At 45.1% G+C, this 15,594-nt stretch overlaps 1 protein-coding gene across 1 annotated transcript in view; it reads left to right on the forward strand.

The window, feature by feature from the left end:
- Positions 1-3,525, forward strand: part of gnao1b (guanine nucleotide binding protein (G protein), alpha activating activity polypeptide O, b) — an 89,537-nt gene extending 86,012 nt beyond the window's left edge. Inside the window, exon 8 of the mRNA XM_042340414.1 lies at positions 3,132-3,525. Within this exon, the coding sequence (XP_042196348.1) occupies positions 3,132-3,319 (188 nt within the window). The 3' untranslated portion in view covers positions 3,320-3,525. The remainder of the gene's footprint in view (positions 1-3,131) is intronic.
- The last annotated feature ends 12,069 nt before the right edge of the window (positions 3,526-15,594 follow it).

The raw sequence follows: 15,594 nt of genomic DNA on the forward strand, positions 1-15,594 counted from the left end.
CCTGAAGAAACAGGATTTGTTTTTATGGACTGCCTGTTCCATTTTGTGCTTTTAAGTAAAATGACTCTGGAAAATCAAGAGTGGTCTCTCTGCACATAAGTCTTTAATGAAAGGCAACTGGAGGTTTTCAAATACAAACTCAATCCAATGGTTATGCCCATGCTACTGGGTCCCACCGATTCAATAATTGGAGTTGAGGTATAGATAAGCCATGATCTAATAGAATGGCGGAACAGGCTCAAGGGGCTGAATGGCCTACTCCTATTCCTATGTTCCTAATATAAGCCCAGATGTAGAATGTGGCACAGCGCAGGGTATAAACCGGACTCGGCAGCGAGAAGCGAGGCATCCAGAGACCCTGATTGGCAATAGGTGTGTTGAAATGTCATCTCTGACATTTCAACACTCCTCACATCTCTTTGCCTCTCCTCTGATCGCCTCATCATCCTGGGCGACTTTAACCTACACTTCACCCCCTCCTGCTCCATCTCCACAGACTTCTCTTCCCTGCTCTCCTCACTCAACCTTTCCCTACACATAAACTCCCCCACTCACAGTCACGGCCACCCACTCGATTTGGTGATCACCCGGGGCCTCAGTGTCTCGGATGTCACTATTACCGACAAGGCCATCTCCGACCACTACTTCATCTCCTTCACCACCTCCACCCCCCTCCCCACCTCCACCAGACCCACCACCATCTTCTACCGCCCTTGGAAGAAGTTACCCCCACAATCCCTAACCGATGCCTTGGAGTCCTCTGAACTCCTCTCCCTCTGGCCTTCAACCCTCACCGACCCCTCTTCTCCTCTCTCCCTCCTCCACAATATCCTCTCCTCCACACTCGATACTCTTGCCCCCATCACTTCCCGCACTGTCTCCTACTCCCGCTCCTCCCCCTGGTACACCACCCACCTCCGCTCACTGAAATGCCAGGTGCGGGCTGCTGAGCGCACCTTTGTCAAATCCGGCTTAACGGTCCACCGACAAATCTGGCTGGACCTCCTCAAAATTTACCGCTCCACTCTAGCCTCGGCCAAGTCGTCCTTCTACTCCAGGATAATCCTGGAGGCGAAGAACAACCCCAGGCTACTGTTTTCCACCACATCCCGACTCCTCCGTCCCCCCCGCCACCCCGCGCAGGTCATCTCCTCCAACCTTCACTGCGAGGAGATGCTGGATTTCCTTGAATCCAAGATCAAGGGAATCCGCTCCGCGGTCACTTCCCCTCCAACTTCCACCCACCACCCACCCCTTCCCTCCCACACTCCGACTCCTACCCATCCTCCCCTACACACCTTCGTACCCGTTTCCCCACCCTCTGTCACTGAACTCATCCTATCCCTAAAACCAACCACCTGCTCCCTTGACCCCATCCCCACTCCACTCCTTATCTCCCAGCTCCATTTTCTTGCCCCACACATCACTGACATCATAAACCTGTCCCTCTCCTCTGGCTCTGTCCCCATTCCATTAAAAACTGCCATCATCACGCCCACCCTGAAAAAACCCTCCCTTGATGCGTCGCAGCTATCAAGCTACCGGCCCATCTCCAACCTCCCCTTTCTCTCCAAGGTCTTGGAAAGAGTTGTCGCCTCCCAACTGCGCTCTTTCCTCTCCACCCATTCTCTTTTTGAACCCCTTCAGTCAGGTTTCCGTGCTGCTCATAGCACAGAAACTGCCCTGGTCAAGGTCACCAATGATATCCTGACTATCTGTGACCAGGGCTCCCTCTGTCTCCTCGTCCTCCTCGACCTATCGGCAGCATTCGATACGGTCGACCACGCTATCCTACTCCACCGCTTGTCCTCCCACCTCAACCTTCAAGGCACTGTCCTTGAATGGTTTAGCTCTTACCTTTCCCACCGTCTTCACTTCGTCTCAACGAATGGCTTCTCCTCCACCCCCCGTACTGTCTCATGTGGTGTCCCTCAGGGCTCTGTCCTCGGTCCCCTCCTCTTCACCCTCTATATGCTCCCCCTCGGTGACATCATCCGCAAACATGGGGTTAACTTCCACATGTATGCGGATGACACCCAACTCTACCTTTCCTCCTCTACTCTCAACTCCACGACCACCGATGTCCTGACAGCCTGCCTGTCCGACATCGAGTCCTGGACGAGAGACAACTTTCTTCAGCTCAACGTGCGAAAAACCGAGGCCCTCCTGATTGGCTCACGTCAGCGCCTCCGCACCTCAGGCGCTGACACCATCAGCATCCAAGGCTGCACTCTCCACCTCTCAAAGCCAGTCAGGAACCTCGGCGTTTTGTTTGACCCTGAGCTGTCCTTTCTCCCTCACATCCGCACCACAACTGGCACCGCCTTCCATCACCTCCGGAATATCGCCAGATTACGGCACTACCTCACCCCTCACGCTGCTGAAACCCTGGTTCACGCCTTTGTCACCTCAAGGCTGGACTATGGGAACTCTCTCCTCGCCGGCCTTCCCGGCACCTCCCTCCACAAGCTGCAGGTCATTCAGAACTCTGCAGCTCGTGTACTGTCCCGCACCAGGCTTCGGGACCACATCACTCCTACCCTCGCTCGCCTCCACTGGCTCCCCATCCCCCAGAGGATTGATTTCAAGATCCTCATCCTCACCTACAAGGCCATTCACGGCCTTGCTCCCTCCTACCTCTCCAACCTACTATCCCCCTACCTACCTGCCCGTACCCTCCGTTCCTCTGGCTCCGGTCTGCTCCACGTCCCCCGCCCCAACCGCCCTACTATCGGTGGTCGGGCCTTCAGCCTCTCAGCCCCGAGGCTCTGGAACTCCATCCCCCAGTGCCTTCGCCTTGCTTCCTCCCTTTCCTCCTTCAAGGCCGGTCTCAAAACCTTTCTCTTTGACCGAGCCTTCAGCTCCCCTCTCGACTCTCTTCCTCCTCCTCGCTCCCTCCCTTCCCTCCCCTCACCCTGACCATTTCCCCCCTCCTCTCTCCCTCCCTCCCCTCACCCTGACCATTTCCCCCAATGCTCGGGTCATGACCCAACTGTGCAGCGCCTTGGGACGTCCTCCTGACGTGAAAGGCGCTCTATAAATGGAATCTTGTTGTTGTTGTTGTTGTTGTTGTTGAAGCGTTCTTTCTATTTAATCTTGTGTTTTGTGATGTCCTTGTCCCCAACCTTTAGGTCCCAACTCTTACGAGGACGCTGCCGCCTACATTCAAGCACAATTTGAGAGTAAGAACCGTTCCCCCAATAAGGAGATCTACTGCCACTTGACCTGTGCTACAGACACCAACAACATCCAAGTGGTCTTCGACGCCGTCACCGATATCATCATCGCCAACAATCTCCGAGGTTGTGGTTTATACTGACTCTCCTTTACAGCGGCACGTTCGGTGATGATTATTGAATGCAAGATGGTTAATAAAGGCATAACGTATATAATTCCTTTTAGTTGTTATCATCAGCTGCCGACAGAACTAGAGCCCTGAAGCCTGTAGCCTTATCGCGAAACTTGTACACGGTTTAACCCTTCACAGGATTTTCTGCTTAGTGGGGGGGAGGGGGGTGGGGGGGAGAAAGAAGAAGAAAAAACACATTTTACAAAAATTCACACAAAAAAAAACAAAAAAAAATAAAAACCAACAAAAAAAAAATCCTTTTATGGGTGTGATCTCAGATCTCCATCCATTTTTAACCCGTGGCACCTCCCCTGGAGCAGGGCGTTGGTGTCGCTTCAAACTTGCGAGCGTGGGGCTAAGAGTTCAGAGTGTGGTTCGCGGCAGCTTTGATTAATATTGTTAGGAAAACCTGAGGACGCACAGGACAGCAACCATATCAGCTGCACTGACCCCCCCCTCTTCACCGGTGGAATGGAACGGCTCTGAGTAGAGCACAGGTACAGCCTTGGAACTGTTCACTCCGTCAGAGGGAAGAGAGGGGCTTCCGTTTACTAAAAGCTGAAGGTCTATTTTTGCCAGAGAAATGTGTGGGTTTTTTTCGGTATTTTTTTTTTGACTGTCCTTATTCAGTGCCAACCTGCCCCTCAAACCCTTTTTTTGGTCAGCTTGTGAAAATGGCTTAGGCAAGTAGACGACCTGATCATGTTTCTCTTTGATGCCCCCATCCCGATCCTCTCCAAGTGTGCATGAAGAGTCTCTCTGTGTGTTTTGTGCGATGGAAAGGGATGCTGAGGCTTCTTGGCCTCTCTTCCTGCAGACTGTATAATGGACTATCTTGGTGCCCTTAATGTACAGATAGCATGATCTCTGGCCTTTGTGAGACACAGCCTTCCTACACGGTCAACACAACCTTTCTCCAAAACTCAAATGATGGCTGTGTGTTTCAGTAGACTGCTGTAGATCTGATTTTAGCCAAATTCTTTAAAGTAGAAGCGTAAAAATAAATTACATTTTAAAAAAATCTAATTCTTGTGCTTTGTAGCTATTTCCCCCCCCCCCCCCCCCCCCCCCCCCCACCGTTTTTTAAAAATAAAATTGAAGACTTTTGTAGAGATGTTGTACACAACACTCTCTTTCAGTTCCCATGTTAAATGTTTTTTGGACTTTTACCGGTTCAGCAATGCTTTGTTTACTCCTTAACCCAACTGCCCACATTGCATCAACGATTACTAGGCCTGGAGATTTTTTTTTCAACCGCACTACGGATTGCAACTGTCCCTGAGGCAGTGCAAATGTACAGTAACAAGGAAATGGTGTTTAGACTTTAATCTTAGTTCTAATTGTATTGAAAAATTAAACTTGTTCGCCCTCCAGGTTTGTATAGAAAAGCACAGCCCTCACTGACCAGTAGGTACAGGAAAAGATGTTCCCAGTTTAGACTATGACTCGCTATGATACTGTGTAATATATAAGTTAGGTTTCCTTTCTTTCTCAGTGAACGTCTGTGCTGCTATTTCTTCTTTTAGTGAATGGTGTTTTCTCCTGTGAGATGTTTAAGTGACACAAACACCTCGAATGTAGTGTTTACATTAAAGTCACGGTTTTCATGATCAATTGTTTGTCATTTCTTAGTTTGATTGAAGCAAAAACGCACCCCCTTTCCCCCCCCTCCTCCCCCACCTGTCTCACTCTGAATAAAGCTTGATTTTAATGCTGACAGTTAGCGAATGAGCTTGTAGAAAATGGAAGCCGATCAGGCAGAGGCATTTCTACTCGTATTTATCATGTGTTGCTGGTGTCTGTTGAACATGGGCCAGTCTCTTTTACAGATAATGGAATATTCGTGTGTAGATCTCAATAAAGAGGAAATTTGTCAGTAACTTCCAGTCTCCAAACCTCTGGTTTTCAGATTTTTTTTCCGCCTGATTCATCTGTGGTATTGAAATGTCATTCTATTCGCTGTCTGTCTTTACAGTGCAAGTGACCTCGCTGCCCTTTCTTCACAGTAATTACCCAAACCCGTCAAGTAACCCTGCTCACACACACCTCTCTTTCTCTCTCTTTTCCCAATGGAGCTCTCAGCGCTGACACTGACACAATTGATTCAGACCGAGGATTAGAGAATGTGCCCCTTTAATTACCTGTTAATATTTCCTGCAACCACAAAAATAGCATTTCCACATGAGTGTAAATGGAAAGTACCTTTGTCTGGTGTGTTCACAAGATCATAAGAGGTTCGGATGAAGAAGGCACTGCAACCCATTTGTTCTCATCCTTCCAAAATATCCCCTCCAATAATAATGACAATAATAATAATAATAATCCTTGCATTTGATATAAAGTCTCATTGCGTCTTCGAGACGTCTCAAAGTGCTTTACATAATATTACTGTAAAGTGAATTGACTGTATATTTTGTGGGAGAAACACGGCAGCCAATTGCGCACAGCAGCGTCCCACAAACAATCGTGTAATGAGTGACAAAATTATTATTTATTACTTTTAAAAAAATCGATCCACAGAGGCGTGTGGAGTAAGTGCTCCGGGACTCTACCCCAGGTGAAGGGCACTATATAAATGTAAGTTGTTGTTGTAAGGAAACTTGCCCGAAGTTTGACCTCCCCGGGAATCGAACCCAGGTCCTTTCACTTGAGGGGCGAGTGTTCTAACCGCTACGCTGTAGTCCTCCTATCACCGCTGATCATTTCCAATTCTGCAAGTTTTGTCAAGTCACACAATTTGCATTTTTAATTCCAGTGCTTCAAGAACTAGAATAAATCTCACCGTCAATACCATCTCAGTTGGAGCAGATGCATCGCTGTAAAGACACAGGTCACGACAGGAGAGGTTAGGAAACAGTCAGTCAGGGTCTCATCCTGTAGGTAGGTTGTTCAGCTCAGAGAAACCCCCACATCATGTCATGGCGAACAATTCCCCAAATAAAATTTCTCTGTAGATGTCTGTGGGACATTGCTGTGTGCAAAATGGCTGCTGAGTTCACCTACAAAAGTCACACCACTTTAAGTATATAATTTGAAGCACTTTGAGACATCTCAACGACATGCTAAGGTACTACAGTTTATCAAACGCGAGGATTATTGTAGGACTATTATCGCAAGAGCTGTGATTGACTTAAAAGGGCAGTGTTTCTGCTGAAATGGATGAGCATTTCCATGGTGATGATGCTCTGAATTCACTGATTTTATTTTTTCACAGATACAGAGGGTCGTGCACCATTTCTCTCTGAGAAGAAACCATGCGCACTGAGAAGCTTCCCCTATTTTTGCTGTCCCCTTCCCCCGCCGCCCACCCCCCCCGCCCCCCATTTCTTGGCAGAGATGTAATAATGTGGGTTCGTTTGAAACTGGTGTCACGTTCTGTTGATCTTACCTTCATATTCACCTTCAGTAACTGGAGAGCCTACCTCACCAGTAGCAACAGCAAGACAATCTGGTGCCATTGGTAACGTGTCCGTCATTTGCGCCCACTCCCTCCTCCTTTACCGACAGTGGGCAATGTTGCCGGTGTCCCCGAGTAAGCAATGTCTGAGCTTCTGACAGGAACATCTGGAGCCAAGGGCTCTCCCTCGGCTATACGCGGCTCCAGCTTCTCTCACTGGTGACAGGAGCATTCATACACATCAGACGTGTATACACGCATTTATATACAAAAGACTTGTATATACATTCTCTGCCCACAAATACACAGTCACTACACTTTACAGTAAAAAAAAGCCTGTGAAGCACTTTGAAACATCTCGATGACATGACAAAGTACCATGTCAAATGCATGCTAAATTAACTGATTAAACGCCAGCAGTTACCCCAACACACACTCTGGGGTCCGCAATTCACTTTACAGTATATTCTGTGAAGAGCTTTGGGACGTCTCAATAATGTGATATGGTGCAATATCAAAATGCAAGGATTATTATTATTAATAATAAGTAGGACTTCTGCACAACGTGCTGGATAGTAATAATAACCCAATATCAAAATCCATCCCCAGCTGACGGTTGCCTCTCCTTAATGATGTCATGCAGATAATAGTGGCCAAGATGGGCTTCAGCCGATACCACCAATTACCAGTCTGAACCACAAATAATACAGGAGCTGTTTCCGGGAGGGAGGGAGGGAGAGAGGAAGAGAGAGGACTGAACTCATTGTACACACAAGCCAGCTGGGAATCAAATCACAAAGCCATTCTAACTCCAGCCCTTCCTCTCAGTCAAATCAACAAGGCTTTGCACTGCATTGGATTACTTTGTTTGAACAGTGGGTTGAGGAATATGGATTGGAGTACAACAGCCCATTAGGTGTAACATGAACTGCAAGTTGGGAAAGGAATGCAGAAGGTGACATTGTCCTATAAAATCAGTGAGTGCTATAGAGATTATCAATGTTGCGAAGAGAGATTGCCATGTTGTAAAGATAGAATACCAGTGCTATAAAGATTGAAAGTGCAGTTTAGCTGCTTGGCTCAGTTGGAAGCACTCTCTCCTCTGAATCAGAAGTTTGTCACTTCAAGCCTCACATCAGGACTTGGGTCTAGGCTGATACTCTTATTGAGCGCTGAGGATGTGCTGCATTGTCACAGGTGCGGTTTAAACCAACGTCCTGCCTTGCCTCTTCACATGGACGTTAAAGATCCCAAGGCACAATTCAAAAAGAAAAGAGAATTTCTCCTGGTGTTCTGGCCAACAATCTGGCAGGTAAAATTGGTCGCTCATTCCATGGCTGTTTGTGAGACATTGCTTTGCACAAAATTGGCTGTCGCATTTGCACCCCCCCCCCCCCACACCACCACCAAATAAACAGTATATGCTGTGAAGTGCTTTGAGACATCCTTCTGATGTGAAGGGTGCTGTACAAGGTGGAGTCCTGTAGCTCAGTAGTTAGAGAGCTCGCCTTGCAAGCGAGACACCTGGGTTCAGTTCCAGGCAGGGCGAAATCTTGGGCAAGTTTCCTTACTCCACACAGAGCCTAATAATAAATCCCTCCAAAACCAAAAACAATAATAAATTGGTCATTTTCAATCCACGACTGTTTGTGGGACACTACTGTGCGCAATTGGCTGCCACGTTCGCCCACAAATTTACGATCACTTCACTTTACAGCATATTCTGTGAAGCGCTTTGAGACGTTGAGAAGATTTGAAAAGCGCTATATCAAATGCAAGGATTATTATTAGTTCTTGAGATGGGCCTTGAATGAAGCGAGGAACAGAGCAGGTCTGAGGAAGATTAGCTGAAAGGCCTCCTGCAGAGAGTGGGCAGATGGTGGCGGGTGACATGAAGCAGGCTGGTGTTTGGGTCTTTTTTACCAGTGCTGTAGAGATTGGCAGTGCTGTAGATTTCACTAGTCTGCAGAGATTGCCAGTGTTGTAGAGATTGACAGTGCTGTAGAGATCACTAGTGCTGCAGAGATTGCCAGTGCTGTAGAGATTGACAGTGCTGTAGAGATTGACAGTGCTGTAGAGATTGACAGTGCTGTAGAGATTGAACATAAGAACATAAGAATTAGGAGCAGGAGTAGGCCATTCGGCCCCTCGAGCCTGCCCCGCCATTCGATAAGATCATGGCTGATCGTCAGACCTAACTCTAATTACCTGCCCTATCCCCATATCCCCTAATCCCTCTATTTTTTTAAAAATCTATCAGTCTCAGCCTTGATTGACAGTGTTGTAGGGATTGCTGGTGCTATAGAGATTGACAATGTTGTAGAGATTGCTAGTATTGTAGAGATTGCCAGTGCTGTAGAGATTGCCAGTGCTCTAAAGCCTGTCAGTACTGTAAGGGCTACCAGTACTAACGTTGATTTTGACCCTTGCTGTTGGATAAAACTTTTTGATGATGAGATTCCTGACTCAGCTCCAGCCTCAGACTGCATTAACATTTCATTCTGTCCCAGTAGTTTAGTATTTTGACACTGCTGACAATGTAGATTGCTGCATCAGGTGTCAGCCTGGATTCTGAGCCCAACCCCCAAAATCAAGCTCGAACCTATAACTTTCTCAGCCAGAGAGGTCAGTGTGCTACTGAATGTGCCGGCTAACATTCAACAGAGAGAGACCTGAGTTCAATTCCAGGCAGAGGGCGAAACCTTGGGCAAGTTTCCTTACTCCACACAGAGCCTAATAATAATCCCTCCAAAACCAAAAAACAATAATTAATTGGTCATTTTCAATCTACGACTGTTTGTGGGACATTGCTGTGCGCAATTGGCTGCCGCGTTCGCCCACAAATATACAGTCAATTCACTTTACAGTATATTCTGTGAAGCGCTTTGGGACGTCCTCCCGACGTGAAAAGCGCTATATCAAAGGCAAGGATTATTATTATTATTATTATTATTATTATTATTATTATTATTATTATAACAGCCCGTTTCTGTGCTGTAACATTCACGATTCCACGAAACCTCCCGAAGTCCGTCCTAAAATTTCCCTTCAGATCCCCGAACTTCCTGTCCTCCAAGAGAGAAGGTCAGTGCCCCACTGGACCTCAACGGGAACACGCGCTTTGTTTAAAGCAACTAACGTGATTCACAGAAGGGATGCGATACAACAATCTATCACCAGGTGTCACTGCTGTTCAGTGGAGAGCGACACGAGGACTGACTGCCTCCATTTCGAGATCTCCATCTGAGTGTCAATTGCTGTAGGTATCAGCAAACAGCGAGAGCCTGAGTGAGGCTCTGCTCTTACCCAGTGCGCGCAGAGCAGAGTTACGTAGCCTGATATGGGTGCTCTTTTTTACACAAATAATGCACATTAAATCCCCTTTGTAAACGCATTCGGCGAAACGTTTTGAGACGCCTCGACCATGCGATAAGGCGCTCTGTCAAGTGCAAGGAGGATCAGTGCTACTTATTTCGCTGCCGCACACCCAGGAGAAGATAGAGGGGCAGACATTAAAATTAGTTGTTTTATGTCGTTACCGTTGTAGGTTAAGTAACAACAGAGCAGAGAAGGTCGACGAATTGTCAAGTTGTCCGTTTTGGCATTTAACGGGGTGATATGTCACTTCACTTAACGTAGCGACATTGTTCATGTGACCTTAATAATAATAATAATAATCCTTGCATTTGATATAGCGCTTTTCTCGTCAGGAGGACGTCCCCAAGCGCTTCACAGAACACACTGTAAAGTGAATTGACTGTATATTTGTGGGCGAACGCGGCAGCCAATTGCGCACAGCAACGTCCCACAAACAGTCGTAGATTGAAAATGACCAATTTTTTATTGTTTTTGGTTTTGGAGGGATTATTATTAGGCTCTGTGTGGAGTAAGGAAACTTGCCCAAGGTTTTGCCCTGACCTGCCTGCAATTGAGCTCAGGTCTCTCGCTTGCAAAGCGAGTGCTCTAACCACAAAGCTACAGGACTCCACCAAAGCTACAGGACTCCAGCTACAGGATGTCCCACCTTACAAGCGACCTATTCAGAGTTGTTATACTTAGCAGTAAAAGGAACCTCTCACCAAGATTTTTCATTGTCGTGAGGCTATTTTGGGACAATATGTCTTCGGAAATTAAGTTAGAGGTAAACCGGTCAGTTACTGCCCAGCGGGAAAGTTGTTATTTTCTGATCTATTACTTCCTGGCTTTTAGTGCCAGTGCTGATCAAAGCCAATTAATCGAATGGGTCTTTTGTACAGTGGAACAAAATTAATAGCGTTTTAAAAATGATGCTCTACGTAATTCCATGTATTGTGTCTCCTTAATAAGATTTAGATCTATGTCTTTGATAAAGTTGTACAAGTGAGTGAGTCCACTCACAAGGCTCAAGTCCACAGTGGACGTTTACTATTCTTTATTCCTCCTCACATAACAAGAACAAACAAGGGAGAAATTTAATAATAATAATAATCCTTGCATTTGATATAGTGCTTTTCATGTCTTCTACTGTAAAATGAATTAATTGACTGTATATTTTGTGGGCGAAATGCGGCAGCCAATTGCGCACAGCAGTGTCCCACACACAGTCGTGGATTGATTGACCAAATTATTATTGTTTTTTTTCTTGAGGGATTATTATCAGGCATATGGAGCAAGGAAACTTGCTGGGAATTGAACCCAAGTCTCTCGCTTGAGAGGCGAGTGCTCTCACCACTGAGCTACAGAACGCCTGGCTGGCGTGGTTGAAGAGGAGGGTTTTAAGATGTGCCGTGAAGGAGGCAAGGGAGGGAGTGAGGCGAAGGGAATGTGGGATGGAGTTCCAAAGAGTGGGGGTAGAAAGGCTGAAGGCAGAGAAGGTTAAGAAGGGATGTAATAAAAGGGTTTGTGAGAGTACATAATGAAAGATTATTTCCAATGGTTTTTTTCTGGTTGTTGGAGTTTTTTGGCCACCCCCCCTTCCCCTCCCCTCCCTTCTCCCGCCTGACCCCAGCTCGGGTCTGAAATGCTGTACACTGTCCAGCGCCTTGGGTCGTCCTCCCGACGTGAAAGGCGCTATACAAATGTAATCTTGTTGTTGTTGTTGTTGTTTTGGGTCAGCCGGGTGTCTAAAATGTGCAGAAATCCATCACCGTGCTTGAGTGTAACCAATCCAACGTGAGAATTCCATGCATCTCAATTAGTGTTTGGTGAATCAGCAACAAGATTAATGCTACCACTCGACATTAGAACTATTGCTAATAATCCTTTCATTTGTTTAAGGCCTTACCACGTTGTCAAGCAGTCTCAAGGTGCTTCACAAGTTATGACTGTAAAGTGAGTGACTATGTATTTGTAGGCGAACGTGGAAGCCAATTTCCACACATTAATAAAGCAGACGTCAAGTGAATTTTATCTGGGGGATTGTTGAAAAACTCCCTTCTCTTTTCGAATAAATAATAACAATAATAATGATTACATTTTGCCTTTCATGTCAGGAGCATGTCCCAAAGTACTTTACAGGATTTACTGTAAATTGGTGTGACTGTGCGTTTTGTGGCCAAATAGAAGCATAAAGGAGGAGATTAAAGAGAATGTTTGCACAATGAGTTATTGGGATGCGTACACATTGCCACAAGTGGCTGTTGAAGCCAATGTAACTGTCATTTAAAAAAGGAAATTAGATATATGCTTGAACAATTCAATAAAGATATTCAGTAAAAGGGATCTGGGAAATAGCGAGAGAATTAGAGCAAGACGGCTCCAGTGGGGACCAAATATACCTCATGCATAAAAGGCTGAATAGCCTGCTGTGCTGACATTTTCCCAGTTTAGTTGTTTGAAATGCTGACATGTAGGCAGCTGATTTAATTTAAAGTATTTCACTGAACCAGATGACAAATATAAAATTCACAATCCTCAAAAGGATTAGAGAGCAGAAGTGGTGGATATTGTTGAACAAATTCCAGGAAAATAAGTTAATGCTTCAAAAATGTGCTTGAGTGCAAAAGTCTTACATTTTTAAGGATGTGCAGAAAATGGGAGATTTCTTAAGAGAATGCGTAGGGTGAGTTGGAGCTTGGGAAGAACAAGCGAGGAAAGTTGATAGGAAGATTAATAATATAATAATCCTTGCAATTGATATAGCACCTTATCATATAATTGAGATGTCTCAATGTGGTTCACAAGGTGGAGTCCTGTAGCTCAGTGGTTAGAGCACTCGCTTTGCAAGCGAGAGACCTGAGTTCAATTCCAGGCAGAGGGCGAAACCTTGGGCAAGTTTCCTTACTCCACACAGAGCCTAATAATAATCCCTCCAAAACCAAAAACAATAATAAATTGGTCATTTTCAATCTACGACTGTTTGTGGGACATTGCTGTGCGCAATTGGCTGCCGCGTTCGCCCACAAATACACAGTCAATTCACTTTACAGTGTGTTCTGTGAAGCGCTTTGGGAAGTCCTCCCGACGTGAAAAGCGCTATATCAAATGCAAGGAATATTATTATTATTAAGGTTTCACTGTAAAATGTCGTGTGACTCTATTTTTTAGGGAAACTTCATCAATAAATAGAGAGAAAATTTGGAATGAAACGAGAAAGAATGGAGGCCAAAGGCGAGACTATCAGGTGACAAGCTGCTTCTTGTAACCTTTCCAGGAGTGTAAGATTAAGGTTAGAAAAGCTTCTTTTTTGTTTGGTCAGCCGGGTGTCCGACATATGTGGAAACCCATCACAGTGCTTAAGAGTATCCAAATCAAATGAGAATTCCATGCATCCCATCTACACATGGAAATCCCAGAGATAGATTGTTGGAATAGAATGCATACTCATCCTGCTTACCTAATTCTGGAAAATATTAGGCACAGATTGGCAAGAGCTGAGGCTTTGGGACCCCAGAGTGTACGTTAGGGTTCCCGCTGGAGTCTAACCAATGAAAAACGCAGCTTAGAAAATTTAGCTTGGAAAAGCTTCCCTATATAGAGAAGCAGGATCCAAGTTGTGAACAAGCTTGTGCTTATAGAAAGTTAAAATTTACTGAGGGGAAAGAAATGTTTGACCAAAAGATGAGACTGACAGTATTTCAAAAATATTTAATAAAACGAGTACTCCAAAACATCGCTGCATTTTTCTATAATCAATGTTAACTCTGTCAGTGACTGCAGGCCTCTGTTGCAGAAAATCCCTCTTATATCGGGATTCCATAGATAGATGCTGTAGGAGAGAAGCAGTCTTTCTGAGAGAGATGTACTGCCAAGGCAGGCTCAACTTTCTGAGAGCTGTTGTTCGTGCTTAATTCAACCTGTCTCAGGACAGAGAGGCTTCAGTACAAATAAAGGCTGAATATAATAAGAAGGAAATGGATGTCTATTCCCCCCTTCCCCCGCCCACACCTCCACTCACAGTAGTTGAGTGAGCTCTGGAATCATCTGTGCTTCTTACTGTTGCAGTAATGCAGTGCTTGTCTCTAAGTGATGGGTGGGTTGGATCGATACAGAGGTTTGAGTCCAGTCCTGCTTGTCTGTCTGGGTATTGATCAATGGTGCCGTATTCATCCTTTCTTACACTCAGCATTCCTCTCCTGGCTGTCAGCTCATTAATCATCCTCTCAAACAGCCCCACGTGCTTGCTGTCTCTCTAACCACACATGTACTTCATCCAAGTTAAGATGCAGTTATTTAATTCACGAGCCGTTTTAGAAATAAATGTACGTGGGGTAAATATTTTTACAATGTATTTATAATCGCTGGAGTAGGTTGCTGCAGTGCCTTTGCGTTCTAAACTACAAGTCATGAATACACATGAGCTCAGATTTGATAGTATTGGAATGGGTGACTTTGAGATTCAGGGTTCCAGTGTGTACAATGCTATAACACAACAGGACTATATGAACAATAATAATTATCCTTGCAATTTATATAGCGCCTATAACATTGAAACATCTCAAAGCATTTCATTTAGATGATTGCTGACAAGTTTGTTGACTGTGTATTCATAGACAAATGTGGCAGCCATATTGCAAGCAGCAAGATCCCCAAAGCAGCCATCTTTTAATCTTTAATTAATCTGGAAGATTGTTGGTGAGGCAGTGGGAGAGATTAATAATAATAATAATAATAATAATAATAATCCTTGCCTTAGATATAGCGCCTTATCACGTAGTTGAGATGTCTCAAAGAGGTAGATGAGACCTCAGTTTGATGGCTCATCTGAACAATAACCCCTCCAATAAATGAGCACAACCCCAAACTGTCAGTCTGAACTATGTGGTCAATGCTGGTGTAAGACTTGAAACCATGAGCTGATGCAGAAGCTAGAGTGCTGTTAACTGAGCCAGATACCATACAGTTTATTGCACTGAGATCCAGATAACTGACACCATATAATCTTCCTAAAGCAGCACACCCCTTATCCTCTATTATTAATTTATGATATCCAATAAAATAATCTTACATTACAAAATGAAATACCTATTATAAAGTGTAATTTCCATTCTCTTATCATGTGCGATTAGATATTTGAAAGTTAACTTTGAAGCATGAGGTTAGTCCTGAAGTTTAACAATTAGGAGCTATATTTTTTCTGATTTATACAGGCTACATATTGACTTAATGATACAGTTCTTTGGACATGCCTATAGAGGTCATTAGGTGAGACCAACACAACATGCTGATGCTCCAATCAGCTCTGCTATGGATTGGTAGGACTTTTTGGGTTATCTAGTCTGACACATATGGAAAACCCATCATCGTGCTTAGCATCCAAACCAGACTGAGAGTTCCACACACGTATGCCCTTTACACATGGAATTTTTCTAGTGTCTGGAACAGGCTCTCTCTCCCCAGTGGTACGCACCCTGCTTACCCAAATTCAAAA

This window comes from Callorhinchus milii, unplaced genomic scaffold (genome assembly GCF_018977255.1).
Source record: "Callorhinchus milii isolate IMCB2004 unplaced genomic scaffold, IMCB_Cmil_1.0 Scaffold14, whole genome shotgun sequence".
NCBI lineage: Eukaryota > Metazoa > Chordata > Chondrichthyes > Chimaeriformes > Callorhinchidae > Callorhinchus > Callorhinchus milii.